This window comes from Dendrobates tinctorius, unplaced genomic scaffold (genome assembly GCF_039654945.1).
Source record: "Dendrobates tinctorius isolate UK_male_01 unplaced genomic scaffold, ASM3965494v1 ptg000035l, whole genome shotgun sequence".
Taxonomy (NCBI): Eukaryota; Metazoa; Chordata; class Amphibia; order Anura; family Dendrobatidae; genus Dendrobates; species Dendrobates tinctorius.
Genome location: NW_027361703.1, coordinates 72,332,199 through 72,355,692, shown reverse-complemented (window position 1 = coordinate 72,355,692; position 23,494 = coordinate 72,332,199). Strand labels below are relative to the sequence as shown.

Sequence of the window (23,494 nt, the reverse complement as noted above, 5' to 3'; positions counted from 1 at the left end):
CATTTGCACAAGGAAAGACTAGAAGCAATGGGATGAAGCTGAATGGGAGGAGACACAGATTAGATATTAGAAAAAACTTTTTGACAGTTAGAGTGATCAATGAGTGGAACAGGCTGCCACGAGAAGTGGTGAGTTCTCCTTCAATGGAAGTCTTCAAACAGAGGCTGGACAGACATCTAACTGGGATGATTTAGCGAATCCTGCTTTGAGCAGGGGGTTGGACCAGATGGCCCAGGAGGTCCCTTCTAACTCTACGATTCTATGATTCTATATTCTATGAGGGCTGTATTATATTTATTATATTCAATGAGGGCTGATTGCATCATACTCTATGAGGGGGCTACATTATACTATATGAGGGTTTGCTGCATTATATTCTATGGGGGTTACGTTATACTCTGTGGGGTGGTTGCATTATACTCTGTGGGGTGGCTGCATGATGCTCTATGGGTGGCTGCATTATACTATATGTGGGCTGCATTATACTGTATTGAGGACTATGGGAGGAATACATTATACTATATGAAGAACTATGGGGTGCATTATACTATGGGAAGTGAATTGTACTAAATGGATGACTATGGCGGTGCAATATACTATATGGAGCACTATGAGGAGTGTATTATACTATGTGGAGGACTGAGCAGTGTATTTTAAAATATGGAGGACTATGGGAAGTGTATAATACTATATGGAGGACTGAGGAGTGTATTTTAATATATAGAGGACTATAGGGAGTGTATTATACTATATGGAGTACTATGGGGCATATTATAATATATGGAGGACTATGGGGTGTATTATATTATACAAGCAAAATGCTGCATATTCATTGAGTGATTGGTGTGACGAGTCAGCTTCAGCTGAGTCGACCTCTTCTTTAAAGTGGACCCTCTGGGTCGTGGCACCCACCCACCGAGGGTGAGCTGACCTTGTGAGGAACCACCCCCTATACAGGGAGTGTCAGGGGCAAGACCAAGGGTGTGAGCCACCACGACTGCTGGGACCAGACGGACGGCTCAAGGAAGACACAATGTGAGTGTCTGACGACAAAGGATGTGCAGGAAACAAGACAAGACTAGACGTGAGTTCAAGGTATCTTCATTAAGGAAAACTTCAGGGTAACATCAGGTGCAAGATGTGAAAATACAGGGATAACACAGCAAGGTGCATGCGAGAGCACGCCAAGGTCCATGGCATGGTACGTGCTAGGTGGCATGCTTGGGTACAGGCAAGGGCACGATGACATCGGATTCCGGACAGCAGGCAACGATCAACACGGTCATCAGGTTCCGGAGCTCTGATGGCGATCGGCAGGATCCGGGCATCCAGCAAGCAAACCAGGGTTCAGGCAAGGAGGCACAACAGTGTTCAAGACATGGTGTGTGTTAGGGGACACGCCCGGGTCCAAGGCAAAGTTCAAGGCAGGGTGCGTGCTAGGGACACGCCAGGGTCCAAGGCAAGGTGCAAGGCAGGGTTCAACACACTAAGCAAGGTGCGTGTTTAGGGGACACGCCAGGGTTCAGGGTCCAAGGTCCAGGGCGCGCTAAGGAAGCCGCCAGGATTCAAGATTCAAGGTCCTGCGCATGCTAGGAGCACGCCAGGGGCACGTTACAAAGAATGGTCCTGGCCGTGCTAGGAGGCACGCCAGGGTACAAGGTTAACAGCAGGTCCCACAAGTGCTAGAGAACACGTTGGGCTTTGAAGTTCAGGACAGACGTCCTGCGCATGGAGGTGGACTGCACATGATGAAGTTGGGGGAGGAGGACTGAAAATTATTATGAAGTGAGGGAGGTGAACTGCAAATGTAGAAGTGGGGGAGGGCAACTGCACATGATGAAATTGGGGGAGGGGGACTGCAAATGATGAAGTGAGTGAGGGAGGGGACTGCAAATGATGAAGTGAGTGGGGGAAGGGACTAGTCATGATGAAGTGAGGGAGGGGAACTGCAAGTAATGAAGTGAGTGGGGGGAGGGGGACTGCAAATGATGAAGTGAGTGTGGGAGGGGACTGCAAGTGATGAGGTGAGTGGGGTAAAGGACTACACATGATGAAGTGAGGGAGGGGAACTGCAAGTAATGAAGTGAGGGGGAGGGGGACTGCAAATGATGAAGAGGGTGGGGGAAGGGGACTACACATGATGAAGTGAGGGAGGGGGACTGCAAATGATTAAGTGAGTGGGGAAGGACTGCACATGATGAAATGAGGGAGGGGGACTACAAATGATTTAGTGAGTGAGGAGGGACTGCACATGATGAAGTGGGGGAGGGGAACTGCAAATGATGAAGTGAGGAGGAGGACTGCAACATTTTTTTTTGTTAGGAAGTTATAAGGGTTAAAAGTTGACCAGAGATTTCTCATTTTTACAACAAAATTTACAAAACCATTTTTTTTAGGGACCACATCATATTTAAAGTCATTTTGAGGGGTGTACATGACAGAAAATACCCAAAAGTGGCACCATTCTAAAAATTAGACCCCTCAAGGTGCTCAAAACCACATTCAAGAAGTTTATTAACCCTTTAAGTGCTTCACAGGAACTAAAGCAACGTGGAAGGAAAAAATTAACATTTAACTTTTTTTTGCAAAAAATTTACTTCAGAACCAATTTTTTTTATTTTCACAAGTGTTAAAAGAGAAAATCAACAACAAAATTTGTTGTACAATTTCTCCTGAATACGCCGATACCCCATATGTGGGGGTAAACCACTTTTTCAGCACACGGCAGAGCTCGCAAGGGATGGAGCACCGTTTGACTTTTTCAACACAGAATTGGCTGGAATTGAGATCGGATGCCATGTTGCGTTCGGAGAGCCCTTAATGTGCCTAAACAGTGGAGACCTCCAACAAGTGACCCCATTTTGGAAACTAGACCCATTAAGGAACTTATCTAGATGTGTGGTGAGCACTTTAAACCTTCAGGTGCTTCACAGAAGTTTATAACGTAGAGCCGTGAAAATAAGAAATCCATTTTTTTCCACAAAAATGATCTTTTCGCCCCCAAATTTTTATTTTTACAAGGGTAACAGGAGAAATCATACCTCCACAGTTATTGTGCGATTTGTTCTAAGTACGCTGATATTCCTTATGTGGGTGGGAACCACTGTTTGGGAGCATGGGAGAGCTTGGAAGGGAAGGAGTGCCATTTCGGAATGCAGACTTTGATGGAATGGTCTGTGGGCGTCATGTTGCGTTTGCAGAAACCCTGATGGGCCTAAACAGTGGAAACCCCCCACAAGTGACCCCATTTTGGAAATTAGACCCCCTAAGGAACTTATCTAGATGTGTGGTGAGCACTTTGAACCCCCAAGCGCTTCACAGAAGTTTATAAACGCAGAGCCGTGAAAATAAAAAGTCTTTTTTATTTCCACAAAAGTGATTTTTTAGACCCAATTTTTAGACCCCCAAAGTTGGTAAATAGTGGAAACCCCTCAATTCTTGCTCCAACCCTAACCCCAACACACCCCTAACCCTAATCCCAACCCTAACCTTAATCCCATCCCTAATCCTAATTCAAACCCTAATCCTAGTTCGCCCTAATCCTAATTCTAACCCTAGCCCTAACCCGAGCCCTAACCCTAGTCCAATCCTAACCCTAGCCCTAGCCTAACCCTAGACCAACCCTAACCCTAGCCCTAACCCTAGCCCAAACCTAGCCCTAACCCTAGCCCAACCCTAACCCTAGCCCTAGCCCTAGACCTAACCATAACCCTAATGGAAAAATGAAAAAAAAAATATTTTCTTTATTTCATTATGTTGGCCTAACTAAGGGGGTGATAAACGGGGGGGATTATGCATTATTTTGTTTATTTTGATCACGATGATAGTTTATTATCGTGATCAAAATGAATGAATGGAATCTGCCAGCCGGAAGCGGCAGATTCCCGGCGGGCGCACTGTGCATGTGCACGCCATTTTCCCCGGATCCAAGATGGCGGCGCCCACCGGAGGACGTCGGCGGGACGCAGGACCCCCGGGAGGGGACAGAGGACCACGGAGAGGTACCGGGGGGGATCGGGGACCCTCTTTCTCTCTCCTCTGATGTGCAATCACATCAGAGGAAAGAGAAATTAAATGTAAAATCGCGGCTTTTTTTTGCGGTTATAGGGTTAATAATGGCGATCGCAAAAGCGGGGTCGGTAAAAACCGACCGATTCATGTTCTCTGGGGTCTCAGCTACCCCCGGCAGCCGAGACCCCGGAGAAAATCCAACACTGGGGGGCGCTATTCACTTTCTCCACAGCGCCGTGAATTAGCGTCGCTGTGGTTTTAGTACTCTTAATTACTGCCGTTAAAAGGTGTATCGGCGGTCGCTAAGGGGTTATAGGGGTTGTCCAGGGTTAGAAAAAAAATAAACAAGCTACTGCATTTCTAGAAACAGCGCCACCTCTGTCCATAGGCTGTCTGTGGCATTGCAGCTCAACTCCATTCAATTAAATAGGTATGAAATGCAACAGCGGACACAGTGAATAAACAGGCTTGGTGTTTGTAGACTCCTTTTCTAGTCCTGGGCAAGCTCATACTCACATGCGAGAAACTCGGACAAATCTCTCACGTCAATACCCAGCACTGCCACCGGCACTTGGATCGGAGCATTCAGCTGCATAGATATACATGCAACCGCACACTCCGCTCCCGAGTGCTGGCGGCAGTACCAGGTATTAACGTGCGAGACTCGTCTGAGTTTCTCGCATGTGTGTATGAGCCCTAAGTCTGTGACGAGCGAGGGATGATGAAATGTAAACCACAGTACCTTTTCAGTGTCTCATACAGCAAGGTATACTTTGACTTCAGTTCAGCTACTCTGGTCACAGGAATTTTACCTGATGACAGCAACTGTAAAAAACCAGGATAATATTTTTCAGTTTTTAAAAATACAAATAGTTGTACACACGTAACCGATCAGTTTTCCACTTTTAGGTGTTTTTCCTCTTTTGGCCAGCACTTTAGCGCTCCGCCGTCTCTGCGTTTTAGCTGAAGTGGTGACATTTTGCCTACAGTGCACATCACCGATGCAACCAATCACTAAGCTGATCGGCTCTGCCGAGGTAGACGTACAAGCCGCTAAGCTAAGTGATTGGCTGCAGTGGTAATGTCACCACTGCATTCACAACACAGAAATCAGAGAGGCGGTGTAGAGCCAGCCCTAGACCAGAGGAGGATAAATACGCTTTGATTTCATTATTTTAATAAAACGCTGGAAAAAAGAGACCAAACACCTAAAATTGGAAAGCTGCTATGTTTTTCTCTCACATGGCTGAAATATGTCAAATCAATGAACCTGAAAATGGAAATGAAAGGTGTAAAAGTACTAAAGTTTAATGGCTTGAAAAATGTAGAAGGATGCTCGGAGATTTAGTGTTTGTCGACGCAGCTGCATGATTTGTGGCTGCTAGACATGTGTGGAATTTCTAACAAACAGGCAAACCCCCACAAGTATTCAGCCTGTCCAGCAGCCGCAAGTCATGCAGCTGCGTTGACAAACACTAAATCTACGAGCACACCAAAATACTCAGAGATCACCCAAGCAACGAGTATACTCGCTTATCACTAATAATAAAGTGTTGAGTGAATGTGCATGGATAAGGTGTTATCTGAGCATGCTCGAGTGGTAACAGATTAATTTTGCCGTGCTCGAATACTATGGCAATCCCTGCAAGTGTTGCGGCTGTCGTACAGCCTGGAGACATGCAGTCACGGTGACTAGAACATACTGTAGTATTCGAGCACGCCAAAATTAATCTGTTAGCACCCGAGCATGTTCAGGTAACATCTTATCCATGCACGTTCGCTCAACACTAACAGTAAACATATATAATGTACAATACTAAATAACATTAATAACAATGTAAATTGTCACCCCAACTATCCAAGGGGTCAGGGAAAACCAAGTAAAAGGCACAGGACTAAAGGGGGAGGAAAAAAGTGGGAGAGAGAGAAAAAAGGAGAGAAAGGAAAATGGGAAAGAGAATAATCAATAGAAGATTTATGATCCTCCTAGTTCCATCATAAGTCTCTTTTTAACAAAACCAACTTTGTCATAGTGACTTAGTGTATGAATCATGTTTTTTAATCTTTCAGATATAATCTTGGCATAATTTTTTTATCAGAATGTAACAATGATGTGGGACAATCATTTTGTATACAGTAAGTTCAGAGTTAATATCTTTTTTGGAATTACTATATTGTTTGCATGTAGAGATTCCACCGGGAATAAACCATTTTTGCTAACAAAATTAAACATTGACAAAAAGGGTGATATTAAGAGGTATTCTTAAGCCCCCGTTACACACTGCGATATCGCTAGCAATATCGCTGTAAAGTCACCGATTTTGTGACGTTGCAGCGATATTGCTAGCGATATCGCTGCATGTAATACTTACCTCCGACCGGCTCCCCCGCTGGTAATCGCTGATCGCGCGAGAAGCTACTGGACCATTCCTCGTCGGCCACTTCCTGCGGCGCTTCCTGCTGTGACGACGAGCGACGCGTGGAGCCGGGCGGGAGGACGCAGGATCGCCGCGTCTGACAGGTAAGTAGCAATTCCCATCCCCAGCAATGTCGCTGGTGAGATCTGCCTGTGTGGCAGCTCACTAGCGACCACCTAGCGATGCACCAGCGATCCTGACCGCGTCATATTGCTGGTCGGGATCGCTGGTGCATCGCTAGGTGTAACGGTACCCTTAGTGATAGAGCCAATTTGGGACTTATGACCAAGCCAATTTTTACAGTTCTGACCACTGTCACTTTATGAGGTTGTAGCTCTAGAATGCTTCAACGTATCCCAATGGTTCTGAGATAAATTTACTTTGGAACCATTTTTATTTTCACAAGGATATCAGAAGAAAATGGACCACAAAATTTGCTGTGCAATTTCTCCTGAGTACATCAATACCCCACATGTGGGTAAAAGCCACTTTTTGAATGCAAAATTGGCTGGAATCAATGGTGGCGTCATGTCACGTTTGGAGACTCTTTGATGTACCTATATAGTGGATCCCCCAGATCTACTTCTCTGGCCAACATGTCACCTCTGTGCTGTCCCGAATCCCGGAGTGTCTATCAGATATATCCTCCTTCTTCACCTCTCGCTTCCTAAAACTCAATGTACTGTAGACAAAACTGAACTCATCATCTTTCCTCCATCTTCCCTACCCGATCTATCTATTATGATAAATGGCATCATGCTTTCTCTCGCACCTGAAATCGGCTGCCTCGGAGTAACTCTCGACTCTGCCCTGTCCTTCAAACCACACATCCAAACTCTTGCTATCTCCTGTCTCCTCCATCTCAAAAATATTTCCAGAATCCGTCCCTTCCTCAACTCTCATTCTACTAAAACTCTAGTGCATGCCCTCATCATCTCCCGCCTTAATTACTACAACACCCTCCTCTGTGGCCTCCCCGCCAACTCTTTTGCACCACTCTAGTCTGTCCTCAACTATGCTGCCCGGCTAATCCACACGTCTCCTCGTTACTCCCTTGTTTCTCCCCTGTGCAAATCCCTCCACTGGCTCCCAATTCCCCAACGAATCCAGTTCAAACTACTAACACTTACCTAAAAAGCCATCCACAACCTGTCCCCTCCCTATATCTCTGAACTAATCTCCCAATATCTTCCCTCATGTAATCTTCGATCCTCCCAAGACCTCCTACTCTCCTCCACACTTATTCGTTCCTCACAAAACTGCCTCCACGATTTCTCTCGAATATCCCCATCCTCTGGAATTCCACGACTCAAAACGTCCGATTATCCACCACCCTCGGATCCTTCAGACGGAACCTGAAAACCCATCTCTTCAGGAAAGCTTATAGTCTGCAATAACCATTCTGCCGCCTCACCACCACCCGGGCTGCACTACCCCCGACCTTCTGTCTCTTCCCCATTATCCCGTAGAATGCAAGTCCGCAAGGACAGGGTCCTCTCCCCTCTGTACCAGTCCAGTCTGTCATTACAAATTTGTTTACTGTAAACAATATCTATAACTTTGTATGTAACCCCTTCTCGTGTACAGCACCATGGAATTAATGGCTCTATATAAATAATAATAATTGTGGGAGCAGATCGTGGCCATTTTGTTGTAGTCCTCAGCGTATGGTGTGGGAATTATTTTCCCCTGTCATTGCACACACTGCTCAGTGCGTGCGATGATAGGAGCTGCCGGCAAGACCGCCGGTCTGAGCACTGCGGGGTCATGCTGTCACATGTCAGCGTGACCCCGAATCTCTGACTGTCACCCGCGGTAACGCTACCGTTGGTACTGTCGACCACAGCGCTGCAGGATCATGCTGGCAAATGTCAGCGTTACTATGCAGTTGTGACAGTCACCGCGGTAATGCTACCGCGGGTACTGTCGGTCAAAGCTCTGCAGGATCATGCTGGCAGATGTCAGCGTGATTCCACAGCTAACAGTGACACGCAGCGGTGACCTGCGGTAAAAAAGCAGGCGAGGGACGATGAGACTACTGCTCCCATTGGGCTATGTCTGATGGGAGAGTAGTCTTATCTGCCGGCGCCTGTGCTCACAGTTAAAAAAAAAAAAAAAGTAAAATTACATACATATTCACATAAAAATAAAAAACCATTATACTCACCTCACACCAAAGCCATGAAAGTTCACCGGAGTTCATAAGCTCCGCTGCTCTCTCATGAACTAAGCCGAGGTCAAAAGTATCACTGACAACAGACAGAGCCCAAATGAGGCTATTTAAAGCCCTCCCAGAACCAGAGAGAGGCCAAAAGCATTAACCCCTGCAGCACTAAACCAGAATTCACAAACAGACCATGACAGTACCTTCCTTTTAATGGGGGGCCACTGGACCCCCAGGCTTCTCAGGATGTCTGGCATGAAACGCCTGAACCAGACGATCAGCGTGTACAGACTGGGTCGGGACCCACAACCGATCCTCTCGACCATACCCCTTCCAGTGTACCAGATACTGCAAGGTGCGGCATACCAGAAGAGAATCCACAATGCGTCCGACCTCATATTCCATGTGACCCTCCACCATCATCGGGGGAACAGCTGACACAGAACCCTCCTCAACAGATCCCAAAGGTTTTAAAAGGAATCTGTGGAACACATTGGAAATCTTGAATGAGGCTAGGAGACGTAACCTATAGGCTACAGGATTGATTATCTCCACAATTTCGTATGGACCAATGAATTTTGGCCCCAATTTGGCTGATGGAACCTTGAGCTTAATATTCCGTGTGGAGAGCCACACCTTCTCCCCAACTTGAAAAGTATGACCTGACACTCTCTTCTTGTCAGCAAAAAACTTATACCTCCCCTGAGACTTGGAGATGTTACGACGAACTTCAGCCCGCAGATTTTTTAAACGCTGTACAGACTACTCCGCCCCAGGACAACCAGAATCTAAACGAGAAAATTCCCAAAACTGTGGATTAAACCCATAGTTTACCAGGATAGGTGACATGCCAGTGGACTGACTCACATGACTGTTAAAAGCGAACTCAGCCAAAGGCAACACAGCACACCACTCTTCCTGCCTAGTAGAGGCCAAACACCAAAGAATTTGCTCAAGGGACTGATTGGTGCGTTCAGTCTGACCATTACTCTCTGGGTGATACGCAGGAGAAAAGGACAACGTAATATCCAATTTTTTACAGAATGCCATCCCGAACTTAGCCACAAACTGCACACCTCTGTCAGACACCACATTCATGCATACCCCATGCAGACGGACCACGTGTTGCACAAATAGCCTGGACAACATTTCAGCTGAGGGTAATGCGGACAAGGGTACAAAATGAGCTTGCTTAGAAAACCTGTTCACCACCACCCATATCACGGTATTACCCCTGGAAGGAGGGAGATTGGTGATAAAATCCATGCACAAGTGAGTCCATAGTCTATCAGGAACTGGCAAAGGCACTAGTTCCCCGGCCGGCCATGAGACCTCTTAGAACGGGCACAAATCTCACATGCAGATACCAATTTTTTTTACATCTGTACCCAACGAGGGCCACCAAAAAAAACCCTTGCCACGGCCTCCCGCGTGGCAGAAATCCCAGGATGAGCACTCGACATAGACCCATGAAACTCTTGAAGGAGCCTAGAATGAAATTGCTCTGGGGCAAACAATTTACCCCCCAGTTTAGAAGCAGAAGCAAGAGACTGAGCCTCTAAAATCTCTCGCTGCAGCTCCGACGAGACATCAGCCACCAAACCCCGGGTGGAAGAATGGAGAAGACGGTGGTTCGGGGGGAGACACAGAATCAAAACTTTGAGACAATGCATCAGCTTTGACATTTTTGGACCCAGGACGAAAAGTAATGGAAAACTAAGACCAGGAAAAAAAGTGACAAACTCGCCTGTCTGGGAGTTAATCTTTTAGCAGACTCAATGTAGGCCAAGTTTTTATTATCAGAAATCACAGTGATAGTTTGGATCGACCCTTCCAAAAAATGCCTTCATTCTTCAAATGCCAATTTGACCACAAGAAGTTCTCTATTGCTCACATCAGAATTTCTCTCGGCTGAAGAGAACTTCTTGGAAAAGATGGCACATGGCTTGAGATTGGTCAAAGTGGCAGGTCCCTGAGACAACACTGCTCCCACCCCCACCTCAGAAGCGTTCACCGCTACAATAAAAGGTTTAGACGGATCCGGCTGCACCAATATCGGAGCAGACATAAAACACCAAGGATTCTTTGGCAGACACAGACCAATTTTTATATCTGCACCCTTGCATGTAAGATCAGTAAGTGGCTTGACCACCTGTGAAAACCCCCCAATAAATTTTCAATAGTAATTGGCAAATCCCAAGAAGCGCTGGAGCCCCTTAAGGTCCCGGGTTGAACCCAGTCAACAATAGCCTGCACTTTCTTGGGATCCATGCAAAACCCCTCACTGTACACAATCAGGCCTAAAAAAGACAACTCCTGTACAAAAAATGAACATTTCTCCAATTTAGCAAACAGTTGATTTTCCCTGAGTCTTTGGAGAACTGTACGTAAATGTTGCAGATGGGAATGACTATCAGGGGAGTAAACCAAAATGTTATCGACGTAGATAACAACAAAATGACCAATAAGATAAGAAAACACCACATTAATACAATTTTTAAATATAGCAGGAGCGTTAGTAAGACCATACTGCATAACAAGGTTTTCAAAGAGCCCCTCAGATGTGAGAAATGCAGTCTTTTATTCGTCTCCCTCCCAAACCCTTATCAGATTATAGGCTCCACGAAGATCTAGTTTGGAGAACCATTTGGCTCCTGACTAGAGATGAGCGACTTTGCCTTTTTTTGGGTCGAGTTGGGTTTCATGAAACCCGACTTTCGCCAAAGTCGGGTCGAACGAAATCGGCCGATTATCGTGAAAAGTCGAAAGGCCGACTGAAACACGAAACCCAATGCAAGTCAAAGGGGAAGAAAAGTCGGCAGTGAGTGGAGGACAGGAAACACACCTACAGTGCCTATTTTAATGCCAAAAACATCAATTCTTATTAAGCTTGTCAACCTTAATTTACTTTATAATAATACAAAAAGAAAAACACGGATGGCACTCACCGGTTAAAAACTTCTTTATTCCTATACTTTAAAAGATCGGCATAGGGAGGATGGGAGCAGGAGTGGAAAGGACGACAGCCGTTTCGCGCTGCAGTTGCACTTCTACTGGTCACACAGGTGAGTGGCACTGACCTCACCTCTTAACAGAGGGAGGTAGCTAAACCCCACCCCCGGTGCTTAAACTCATGTGCAGCAGCTATCCATGACAATTAAAATGCATTTGAAAAACAAATGAAAGCAATACACAAATACAATAAAACCGGCTTATTACAAAAAAATAGACATGTCCAATCTTTCATTCAAACCAGCGGATTCTTGCGCTCGAGTGCGCATAATCCATATGGCCTCTCTTGTTAATAGAAGCTTATGCAGATCTCCTCCTTTTGCTGGAAGAGACACCCCTTCTAGGCCAGCAAAAGATAGCACCTCTGGGTTTCCTCCATGGAATTCCCTAACATGTTTAATCAAACGTGGAACACCCTTACCTGAACCAATCGAGTTATAATGCTCTCTAAACCTCACGTACAGGGGGCGAATGGTCTTGCCGATATAAAAAGACTTACAACGACATATAACCACATAAACCACATGGGTCGTTTTACACGTGATAAAACCTTTGACAACATGGGACACTCCTCCAATAGAAAGTGTTTGACTTACATAATGGTAATTACAGAAAGGACAATGTCCACACTTAAAATTACCATGCGGAACACCTTTACTTAACCAATTGCTTTGTTGCTTCACCATCCGTTTTTTCACTATTATATCACCCAGAGTAGTGCTACGTCTATTAGAAATAATGGGATCCCTTGCTGCCACCTCCACAATATCTTTGTCATGCTCTAGAATGTGCCAATTCCTGCGAATAGCGGATCTTATAATACCATCCATAGGGCCAAATTTGAAACAAAAAACAAATCTCTTGTCACGTTTGTAGACAGAACCACGATTATGGTCTCCTACCTGATTAACACTATTGTTAGCCTCATTCAAAAGTTCATTAGGATAACCCCTGCAGCGGAACCTGTCACACAACTCTTCCACCTGCTAAGTGTAGCTCTCCTGAGTATTATTAATCCTCTTCAATCTTAATAATTGGCTATAGGGGAGAGAGCGTTTTACGTGATCCGGATGAAAACTGTCAAAATGTAGGACAGAGTTCGTGGCGGATGGTTCTCGAAACACTTTGATACAAATCGCACCATCTACAACATTAATTCAAACGTCTAAGAAATCCAGATCAACACCTCCATATCTCGATGTGAATGACATTTTCATTCGGATAGACTCATTGAGATACTTTTTTTTTTAGAAGGTTTTTATGTCTATAATGAATACTCATTTATGCTTTAGAGAATATAAGTGATTTTTCACTGAGCTGTGTGTTTATCTGTGACCCCAGTTTTTCTGGGTTATATTAACCCCAAAGTTGGTGTTGTTTTTTCTGTTTTTTTCAAGATGGATCTTCGCTCTCTTGAGACCAACTGGCTGTTACAGGCAGAAAATGTTTTTAAAGGGGAACAGACTCAGGATAACTCTATCCATAATACTATACGTGAGCTTAAAAGCAAACTCAAGAATTGTTTCCACCGTAGATTAAAAATTTGGTGGAATAAAGTGTTTTTAGAAAATTAACTTAGTAAAAATTTGATTCCCAGAGGCCTAAGGGTGCAATTATTTCCCTCATATGGTAGGGATGATGCCAAATTCTCATCAACATGGGAGAATATCTGTGACACCTGTTCTCGCTCCTTCTTGTCATTAATAATTGATTACAATTCTCAGTCCTTGCCAGTGTTGGAGAAGGAGATTGAGGATCTTAATAAAGATCTTAGTAAATTAATTACACCTGCAGAGATTGAGAAATTTAAAAGGGAACTAGAGGATTTACATTCTACATGGGAAAAACAAATTAAAGAGGTTAAAACCAAAAAATATACTAGGGACCTCTCTGATGCAGAGAATAACAGGGTATATAGATGGAAACTCCCTTCGAAACAGAATAGAATGAGGAGTGCCTCTATGACCTCATCCACGTCTATTGAGTCATCCAGCTCTGGGTTTAGAAGAACGTACAATACAAGAGATCGTAAGCGGAAGAATTATCCTACGCAGTTGTCTCCTAATAAAAAGAAGGATGCACAGGGTCCGAGTCACATCTCCTCGAATAAGGTAATTAATGTATCTACTGTTGAATTGACAACATCACAGCATGAAGTCCTTGAGTTGGGACTTAATTTTTCACCTACTGCAAAATTTGACACCTTTTTGGCAATAAAAGATCTACATCTTTTTGCCTGTAGACTTCTCAAAAAACTTCATCATAGGACAAATACTGAAATAGACAATGATTTTAACACGGAGGAAGAGATTGAGGCATTGGATACCTTGAATGAACTACTTTTGGAACAGGTCCCCAAAAAAAGTAAGTTTCCTGGTACTTTGGTCCCCAGGTCAAAGAAATTTCCACCTCTAACTCTCAATGCGAATATTGATTTATTCGTTAAATTGGTTAGTTCGGACCTTAAAAAAGTATCCACAGGGATTTCAAACTATAACTGTACCTTGGCACAGGCAAAAGCAATTAAAGAACTCTCCAATAGAACAGATGTGGTTATTAAACCATCTGATAAAGGTGGAAATACCGTCATCTGGCCATGTACCATGTACGAGAAAGAGGTGTATATGTTATTGAGGGATACTAAATGCTATAGGAGACTTACTTTTAACCCTCTGAATTCCTTTCGTTCACAGCAAGACTATCTTGATACGTGCTGTTGATTCCTCAGTAATTACTCAAAAACAGATGGAATATCTTACTTTGGAATATCCAACTATTGCGACATTTTATATACTTCTAAAGGTACACAAGAATGCAATTTGTCCACCGGGCCGCCCTACTGTGGCAGGCAATAATAATTTTTGTGAACCAATCTGTAATAGATCATGTCCTTTATCCTTTGGTAGAAATTTTACCTTCCTATTTGAAGGACACAAATGATGTTCTGAGGAAAATGGATGGTTTACAGCTGGAAGAGGATATGATCCTGGTGACTTGTGACATCGAATCCCTTTATACTTTTATACGCCATGAAGATGGTCTATTTGCAGTTAAACAGTTTCTGATGATGTCTAATGAAGATGGTGAGTTTTGTAATTTCATTATGGATCTCCTCCAGTTTGCACTCACCCATAATTTTTTTATTTTTTCTGATCAGTTTTTCCTGCAGCTCCAGGGTACCGCTATGGGGCGACTTTTGCTCCCTCGTATACAAATTTATTCCTGGGGCTGTGGGAAAGAAACATTTTTACAACTGATTCTACACCTTTGGTGGATAGAGTGCAATACTGGGGGAGATACATTGATGATATTTTGTGTATCTGGCAGGGCTCGATGGACGAACTACATACCTTTATGAATCATCTGAATAAAAATGATTTGAATCTACGTGTGACGTATAAAGCAGGAATATGGATATTATTTTTCAAGTTGATGATGCTGGTTTTGTTTACTCAGATGTGTTTCGTAAGCCCACTTCAACAAATAGTCTTTTACATTTTTCCTCATCACATCAACAGAGTCTTATACGTGGTATACCTGTGGGACAATTTCTACGTATGCAACGCATCTGCTCAAAAGAAGAATTGTTTGAAAAACAGAGTATAGATTTGAGTCAAAGATTTAAAGAAAGAGGATACCCATCTACTTTTATTCAAAAAGGATACTGGTGTGCAAAGAGAACGGAACACCTTGAAACACTCCATAAACGAAGAGTTGAGAAAGAGCCTTTAGACAAGGTATGCTATATCCAAACTTTTAATTGCAAATGGCGTGAGATTAACAATATCCTGACGAAACACTGGCAAGTTTTACAATTGGACACGGTTCTTACACAATATTTACCTCCCAGGCCGTCCATTACGTATAGAAGATCTAGGAATTTCCGTGATACGCTTGTACACAGCCATTACAAGAAAAAGGAGATTAATGTTTTTGGATCAAGAGGCCCTCAATGGGGTTGTCGTCCATGTGGATCCTGTGTAGCTTGTCCCAACATAGAAAGGTGTGTTGATTTCTCAAATGCTGATGAGCATAGAATTTTTAAAATATTGCATCATATTACCTGTACTACCACTGCAGTGATTTACTGTGCGAGCTGTCCATGTAATTTGAAATATGTGGGTTTGACGTCTAGAGTTTAGACGCAGAGTTAGGGAACATGTTCTGGATATCAGAGCAGCACAAAACACTTCGGATTTGGATTCCTGAAAAACACTGCCCAGGCACTTCAAACTTTTCCATCAATGTAATGAATCATTACTGAAAGTTCGAGGAATTGATCATGTGATGTTGAGTGCTAGGGGGGGTGACATTAAGAAGCGTCTTGCACAAATAGAATCCAAATGGATTTTCAGATTGGATACTGTTGCACCCAAGGGTCTTAATGAGCAGTTATCTTTTAATGCATTTTTATAATAAATTTTATTAATTTTTTCTCTCTCTTTTTGTTTTTTTTTTTCTTTTTGTTTTTGCTTTTAGCTTGAACTCGGTCCTGGGAAACGTTTCTATCCATGATGTATCCATATTTAAAGCACTTTATAAATCATGCAATATGTAATGTGTCTTTTTAACAATTGTATATTTATAAATGTTTCTATATTTATTGGTATATTTATTTATATGTACTCACGTTCACTCACTCGAGCGCACGTGTGTTACACTTCACTTTTTTCACTTACTGATTTGTGTATTTTTTATGTATTTTTTACATATATATTTTGATATACTTCTATTGTGTAATCACTTTATGGCCATCTATGGATAGATCCTTATTCCATTTTAGTTTATATAGTGCAACATACCTATTATTATTCCATGTTAGCATATATATTGACATTCCTTGCACTTTATTTGTTGTATATGTTGTTTGCCTTTTGTTTGGTGTATGTAATTGTCATCTGTGCTATTCCCCTTCTGGGTACTTATAGTGTACCATATTGTTGGCGTTTTCAATATTGAGTATATTGCTAGTGAGGCACTATTGGTCATTTTATAAGAGGAGACATTGTTTTTCTTTTCTGTCCACTTCTATTTATGTCATCAGTATGTTCCCATTTTTGTTGCCTTGTGCCATCTATTACGGGTATCTATGATTTGGTATTTTTATGCACTTTATGACTGACTATATTTCAAGTCTTTTTACACTATGCACTTTATTATTGCTATTATATTCATATGAGTACTCTATTATCATGGCCAATGTGTTTAATATGTATCTATCTCCTTGTGATATTAATTTATGGTAATTTATTATGTCCATTTATTCTGTTATCCCCTTTTGTGTTATTCAATAAATTTATTTGAGTTTTATTACTGTGGACTCTTTTTTGGTATATTCATTTTTTTAGAAGGTTTTCATTGAGATACTGGACAAAATCATAAAATGATTCACGAGGTCCATCCCATATCATGAAAATGTCGTCCACATAGCGTACATAAAGTCTGATGTGTCTCAAAAAATTATTTCTAACATTGTACACATAATCCTCCTCCAACAAAGCCAAAAAAAGGTTTGCAAAAGTACAAGCTAACAGAGTTCCCATCGCGGTCCCAGTACATTGTAAAAACCAGGAATCCACAAATTTAAACGCATTGTGTTTTAATATGAAATCCATGCCCTCACATACAAAATTGACAAAGCTATCACTTCTTTTTAGTGACCCCAAAATTTTCCTCAAAACTGCTACACCCAAATCCTGGGGGATCCTTGTGTACAGACTTTATACGTCGATGGAAACCAAAGAAAAGCCTGCTTGCCAAGTAATACCTCTAAGGACCCCTAAAAACTCATCAGTATCCTTAATATAGGAGGGAATGTCATGCAACAAAGGGCGCAACAACCAATCCATATACTCTGACAATGGCTCTGTAAGGGATCCAATCCCTGACACAATGGGGCGTCCTGGTGGGGTAGTGAGGGACTTATGGACCTTTGGAATATACCAATGAGGGCGGCGTGGGAACTCCGGCAGCAATTTCTCAGCCTTTTTCCTGGACAAAACACCCAATTCCACATTTTTACGGAAAAAGGTCCGTAATTCATTCTTGAACATGGTTGTAGGATCTTGTGTCAGTCTTAAATAAGTAGACGTATCAGATACAGTGGGGAAAAAAAGTATTTAGTCAGTCAGCAATAGTGCAAGTTCCACCACTTAAAAAGATGAGAGGCGTCTGTAATTTACATCATAGGTAGACCTCAACTATGGGAGACAAACTGAGAAAAAAAAATCCAGAAAATCACATTCTCTGTTTTTTTTTCATTTTATTTGCATATTATGGTGGAAAATAAGTATTTGGTCAGAAACAAGCAATCAAGATTTCTGGCTCTCACAGACCTGTAACTTCTTCTTTAAGAGTCTCCTCTTTCCTCCACTCATTACCTGTAGTAATGGCACCTGTTTAAACTTGTTATCAGTATAAAAAGACACCTGTGCACACCCTCAAACAGTCTGACTCCAAACTCCAAACTCCAAACTCCACTATGGTGAAGACCAAAGAGCTGTCAAAGGACACCAGAAACAAAATTGTAGCCCTGCACCAGGCTGGGAAGACTGAATCTGCAATAGCCAACCAGCTTGGAGTGAAGAAATCAACTGTGGGAGCAATAATTAGAAAATGGAAGACATACAAGACCACTGATAATCTCCCTCGATCTGGTGCTCCACGCAAAATCCCACCCCGTGGGGTCAGAATGATCACAAGAACGGTGAGCAAAAATCCCAGAACCACGCGGGGGGACCTAGTGAATGAACTGCAGAGAGCTGGGACCAATGTAACAAGGCCTACCATAAGTAACACACTACGCCACCATGGACTCAGATCCTGCAGTGCCAGACATGTCCCACTGCTTAAGCCTGTACATGTCCGGGCCCGTCTGAAGTTTGCTAGAGAGCATTTGGATGATCCAGAGGAGTTTTGGGAGAATGTCCTATGGTCTGATGAAACCAAACTGGAACTGTTTGGTAGAAACACAACTTGTCGTGTTTGGAGGAAAAAGAATACTGAGTTGCATCCATCAAACACCATACCTACTGTAAAGCATGGTGGTGGAAACATCATGCTTTGGGGCTGTTTCTCTGCAAAGGGGCCAGGACGACTGATCCGGGTACATGAAAGAATGAATGGGGCCATGTATCGTGAGATTTTGAGTGCAAACCTCCTTCCATCAGCAAGGGCATTGAAGATGAAATGTGGCTGGGTCTTTCAACATGACAATGATGCAAAGCACACCGCCAGGGCAACGAAGGAGTAGCTTCCTAAGAAGCATTTCAAGGTCCTGGAGTGGCCTAGCCAGTCTCCAGATCTCAACCCCATAGAAAACCTCTGGAGGGAGTTGAAAGTCCGTGTTGCCAAGCGAAAAGCCAAAAACATCACTGCTCTAGAGGAGATCTGCATGGAGGAATGGGCCAACATACCAACAACAGTGTGTGGCAACCTTGTGAAGACTTACAGAAAACGTTTGACCTCTGTCATTGCCAACAAAGGATATATCACAAAGTATTGAGATGAAATTTTGTTTCTGACCAAATACTTATTTTCCACCATAATATGCAAATAAAATGAAAAAAAAAAACAGACAATGTGATTTTCTGGATTTTTTTTCTCAGTTTGTCTCCCATAGTTGAGGTCTACCTATGATGTAAATTACAGACGCCTCTCATCTTTTTAAGTGGTGGAACTTGCACTATTGCTGACTGACTAAATACTTTTTTTCCCCACTGTAACTGTCTCATGGCCTCCGCCAAATACTGCTCTTTTGGTAATAAGACTACATTACCGCCCTTATCTGCATTCCTCACAACCACATCAGACCATTCTCTGATTTCAAAAAGAGCACGCTTCTCTAAAGTTGTGAGGTTAGGCGGAGAAATCGGATATAATAGATTCCACATCCTTCAATACCTGTGTCTCAAATAGATCAATTACATTCCCAGGGGCCACTTGGGGCATAAACGTAGATGGCACACCCCCTGTAAAAGGTTTGAGAGACTCCTCATCTATGGAGTGGGCAAACTCCGGGGCAGTTAAATCACACAAAATCTGGGCATCTGCCCTTATATCTAATTGAATGAATATGTCATTCACATCGAGATATGGAGGTCTTGATCTGGATTTCTTAGACGTACAAATTAATGTTGTAGATGGTGCGATTTGTACCAAAGTGTTTCGAAAACCATCCGCCACGAACTCAGTCCTACATTTTGACAGTTTTCATCCGGATCACGTAAAACGCTCTCTCCCCTATAGCCAATTATTAAAATTGAAGAGGATTAATAATACTCAGGAGAGCTTCACTCAGCAGGCGGAAGAGTTGTGTGACAGGTTCCGCTGCAGGGGTTATCCTAATGAACTTTTGAATGAGGCTAACAATAGGGTTAATCAGGTAGGAGACCATAATCGTGGTTCTGTCTACAAACATGACAAGAGATTTGTTTTTTGTTTCAAATTTGGCCCTATGGATGGTATTATAAGATCCGCTATTCGCAGGAATTGGCACATTCTAGAGCGCGACAAAGATATTGTGGAGGTGGCAGCAAGGGGTCCCATTATTTCTAATAGATGTAGCACTACTCTGGGTGATATAATAGTGAAAAAACGGATGGTGAAGCAACAAAGCAATTGGTTAAGTAAAGGTGTTCCGCATGGTAATTTTAAGTGTGGACATTGTCCTTTCTGTAATTACCATTATGTAAGTCAAACACTTTGTAATGGAGGAGTGTCCCATGTTGTCAAAGATTTTATCACGTGTAAAACGACCCATGTGGTTTATGTGGTTATATGTCGTTGTAAGTCTTTTTATATCGGCAAGACCATTCGCCCCCTGTACGTGAGGTTTAGAGAGCATTACAACTCGATTGGTTCAGGTAAGGGTGTTCCACGTTTGATTAAACATGTTAGGGAATTCCATGGAGGAAACCCAGAGGTGCTTTCTTTTGCTGGCCTAGAAAGGGTGTCTCTTCCAGCAAAAGGAGGAGATCTGCATAAGCTTCTTTTAAAAAGAGAGGCCATATGGATTATGCGCACTCGAGCGCAAGAATCCGCTGGTTTGAATGAAAGATTGGACATGTCTATTTTTTTGTAATAAGCCTGTTTTATTGTATTTGTGTATTGTTTTCATTTGTTTTTCAAATGCATTTTAATTGTCATGGATAGCTGCTGCATATGTGTTTAAGCACCGGGGTGGGGTTTAGCTACCTCCCTCTGTTAAGAGGTGAGGTCAGTCCCACTCACCTGTGTGACCAGTAGAAGCGCAACTGCAGCGCAAAACGGCTGTCGTCCTTTCCACTCCTGCTCCCATCCTGCCTATGCCGATGTTTTAAAGTATTGGAATAAATAAGTTTTTAACCGGTGAGTGCCATCCGTTTTTTCTTTTTGTATCCATTGTGGCTAATTCCTTTGGAGTGGCACCTCGGTTCATGGAGCACTTCTCGTGGTACGCATGTTTGCAGTACCAGCTCACACAATTACTTGTGCAATGAATGGGCTTCCCGACTGTGCGGATTAACACTTTGTTGGAGTTACTTTATAATAATAGTTAGGCATTGAAAACTGGGGGTTATTTGGCTAAAGTTGTGGGGAGGGTAGGGCTGGCTCCAGATTTTCGTGGGCCCAGGGCCAAAGAGTGTCAATGGGCTCCTTTAACACATGCCACAATTCATGATCCTCTGATACGGCAGAGAAATAGCGGTATAGTACAATGAAAAATACTTCACTTCTTACATCACATGACTGATATCCATTTTAAATTCTCCAATAGCTCCAAAAACGGACAGTATATTACTCCATACAGTATTATGGCCACCGCATTGTGCGCTATACAGAGTAATGAGGCCCATATATTTCTCCATACAGAATCATTGGTCCCATATAATGTTTGAAACAGTATATGATGAGCTCCACATAATGCTACAGTATATGTTGGTCCCCATGGATGAAGCTGCACTGTCTTATGGGCCCAAATAATGCTCCATATATAATGGGCCCCATTTCTAATGCTCCAGTGTATAATGGGCACTGTAAATGCTGCTCCAGTGTCTGATGTCCACGTTTGGAATGCTCCAGTGTATGGTGGGCCCCATATATCATTCTCCAGAGTATAGTGCTCCCCAAAAATTGCTCCCAACCTTTAAAACAATGGGGAAGCAAAGTCGGCAGGGAGTGGAGGACAGGAAACACACATACATTGCCCTTTTGAATGCCAAAAACATCAATTCTTATTACTAAAGCTTTTCAACCTTAATTTACTTCATAATACTAGTTACGCACTGAAAAATGGGGGTTATTTGGCTAAATTTGTGGGGGGGTAGGGCTGGCTCCAGGTTTTCATGTGCCCTGGGCCAAAGAGCGCCCCTTTAACACATACCACAACTCATGATGCTCCGATACCGCAGAGAAATAGCGGCATAGTACAATTAAAAATACTTCACTTTTTACATCTCATGACTGATAACCATTTTAAATTCTCCAATAGCTCCAAAAACAGACAGTTTACTCCATACAGTATTATGGCCACCGCAATGTGCGCTATACAGAGTAATGAGGCCCATATATTTCTCCATACAGAATCATTGGTCCCATATAATGTTTGAAACAGTATATGATGAGCTCCACATAATGCTACAGTATATTTTGGTCCCCATGGATGAAGATGCACTGTCTTATGGGCCCAAATAATGCTCCATATATAATGGGCCCCATTTCTAATGCTCCAGTGTATAATGGGCACTGTAAATGCTGCTCCAGTGTCTGATGTCCACGTTTGGAATGCTCCAGTGTATGGTGGGCCCCATATATCATTCTCCAGAGTATAGTGCTCACCAAAAATTGCTCCCAACCTTTAAAACAATGAAATAAGTCTCCTCACTAGGGAATCCCTGTACTAGTCTGGACTCCTCGTCGTCCCCATCTTCCATCTCTCTGCACTTGGACTGTTTAGGCAGAGGGTGTACAGATGTGATGTCATCGCGCTCTCTGACCAGAATGTCACTGTCAGGAAACGCGGAAGACGTCACGGCGTTGGAGCAGGAAGAGGTAAGTATTTCAACTTTGCAAGTGCTGTGATCCTGAGCAAGCAGGGGGGCCCACTCGTTGGCGACGGCACTGGCACAGAGCCCCTCATAGTACGGCGGTGTGTCTGACGGCGGGTGGGTGGCCCGGGTGGGTGGCCCTCCCACCGGCAGAGACACTTTTGCGTACTATGAGGGGCCCTGTGCAAGTGCCGTCGCCCATGAGTATGCCCCCCCACCTGCTCAAGGAACCTGCACTTTCATCTGCATCTTCCTCTTTGTCACCGTGTAAGGCGGTATAGTATGCGGGAAGGGGAACCTGAGTTTCATCAGGGTCAGATTCTGGCTATGTAGAGTGCGAGGGGAATGTACTAGCAGAATCATCTAGCAGTGGCTGGGCATCAGTGCACTTGTGGCGCCCCCAGGAGTACGGTCGCCACAGTGGCATTACCTTCCTCCTAGGGAGTGTGATGTCATCCTTGGGAGCAACGAAGGATCGCTCTAGCAGTTAAACCAACACACAACACAGTTCCCACTCCAGGCCAGCAGGGAGAGCTCTGAACCTGACTGCTGAGGAGCTGCTCTCTGTGGTCGGGAGGAGGGAAGTTAGGGCAGTCTGTGAAGGGAAGGGGAAGTGTGTGGATGGGAGAAGGGGAGTTGGAGGATGAGCAGAGTTAAGGCTAACTCCTAGCTGGAGCGCATGGTCCGGATTTCGGTCTCCGAGTTTGTAGGGTCACTGATGGTCCTGCAGCAGAAACCGGAGGAAGTAGCAGCTGTAAATGCTCTGTTTCCAACTAAGGCTCGGAGGCTCCAGCAGCGACTTGTGTGAGCCAGAAGGAAAAGGCTACGGCTGCCTGCCATACGAGAAAGTTTCAAAAGAGAGT

General features: G+C 43.4%; 1 protein-coding gene and 1 long non-coding RNA gene across 3 annotated transcripts in view; one reads left to right on the top strand and one right to left on the bottom strand.

The window, feature by feature from the left end:
* The window catches only part of CCDC146 (coiled-coil domain containing 146), a 235,049-nt gene that overhangs the window by 135,906 nt on the left and 75,649 nt on the right, over positions 1-23,494 (bottom strand). The window contains exon 3 of one of the 2 annotated variants that reach the window (XM_073573647.1): positions 4,754-4,836. The exons of the other annotated variant lie outside the window; for it this stretch is intronic. Within the exon in view, the coding sequence (XP_073429748.1) occupies positions 4,754-4,836 (83 nt within the window). The remainder of the gene's footprint in view (positions 1-4,753; positions 4,837-23,494) is intronic. 2 annotated transcript variants of the gene reach the window in all.
* On the top strand, positions 12,215-16,881 carry LOC141087799 (uncharacterized). Its single transcript, XR_012231723.1, has 4 exons — positions 12,215-13,715; positions 13,847-15,341; positions 15,455-15,607; positions 16,084-16,881. It is a non-coding gene; the product is annotated as an uncharacterized lncRNA (long non-coding RNA).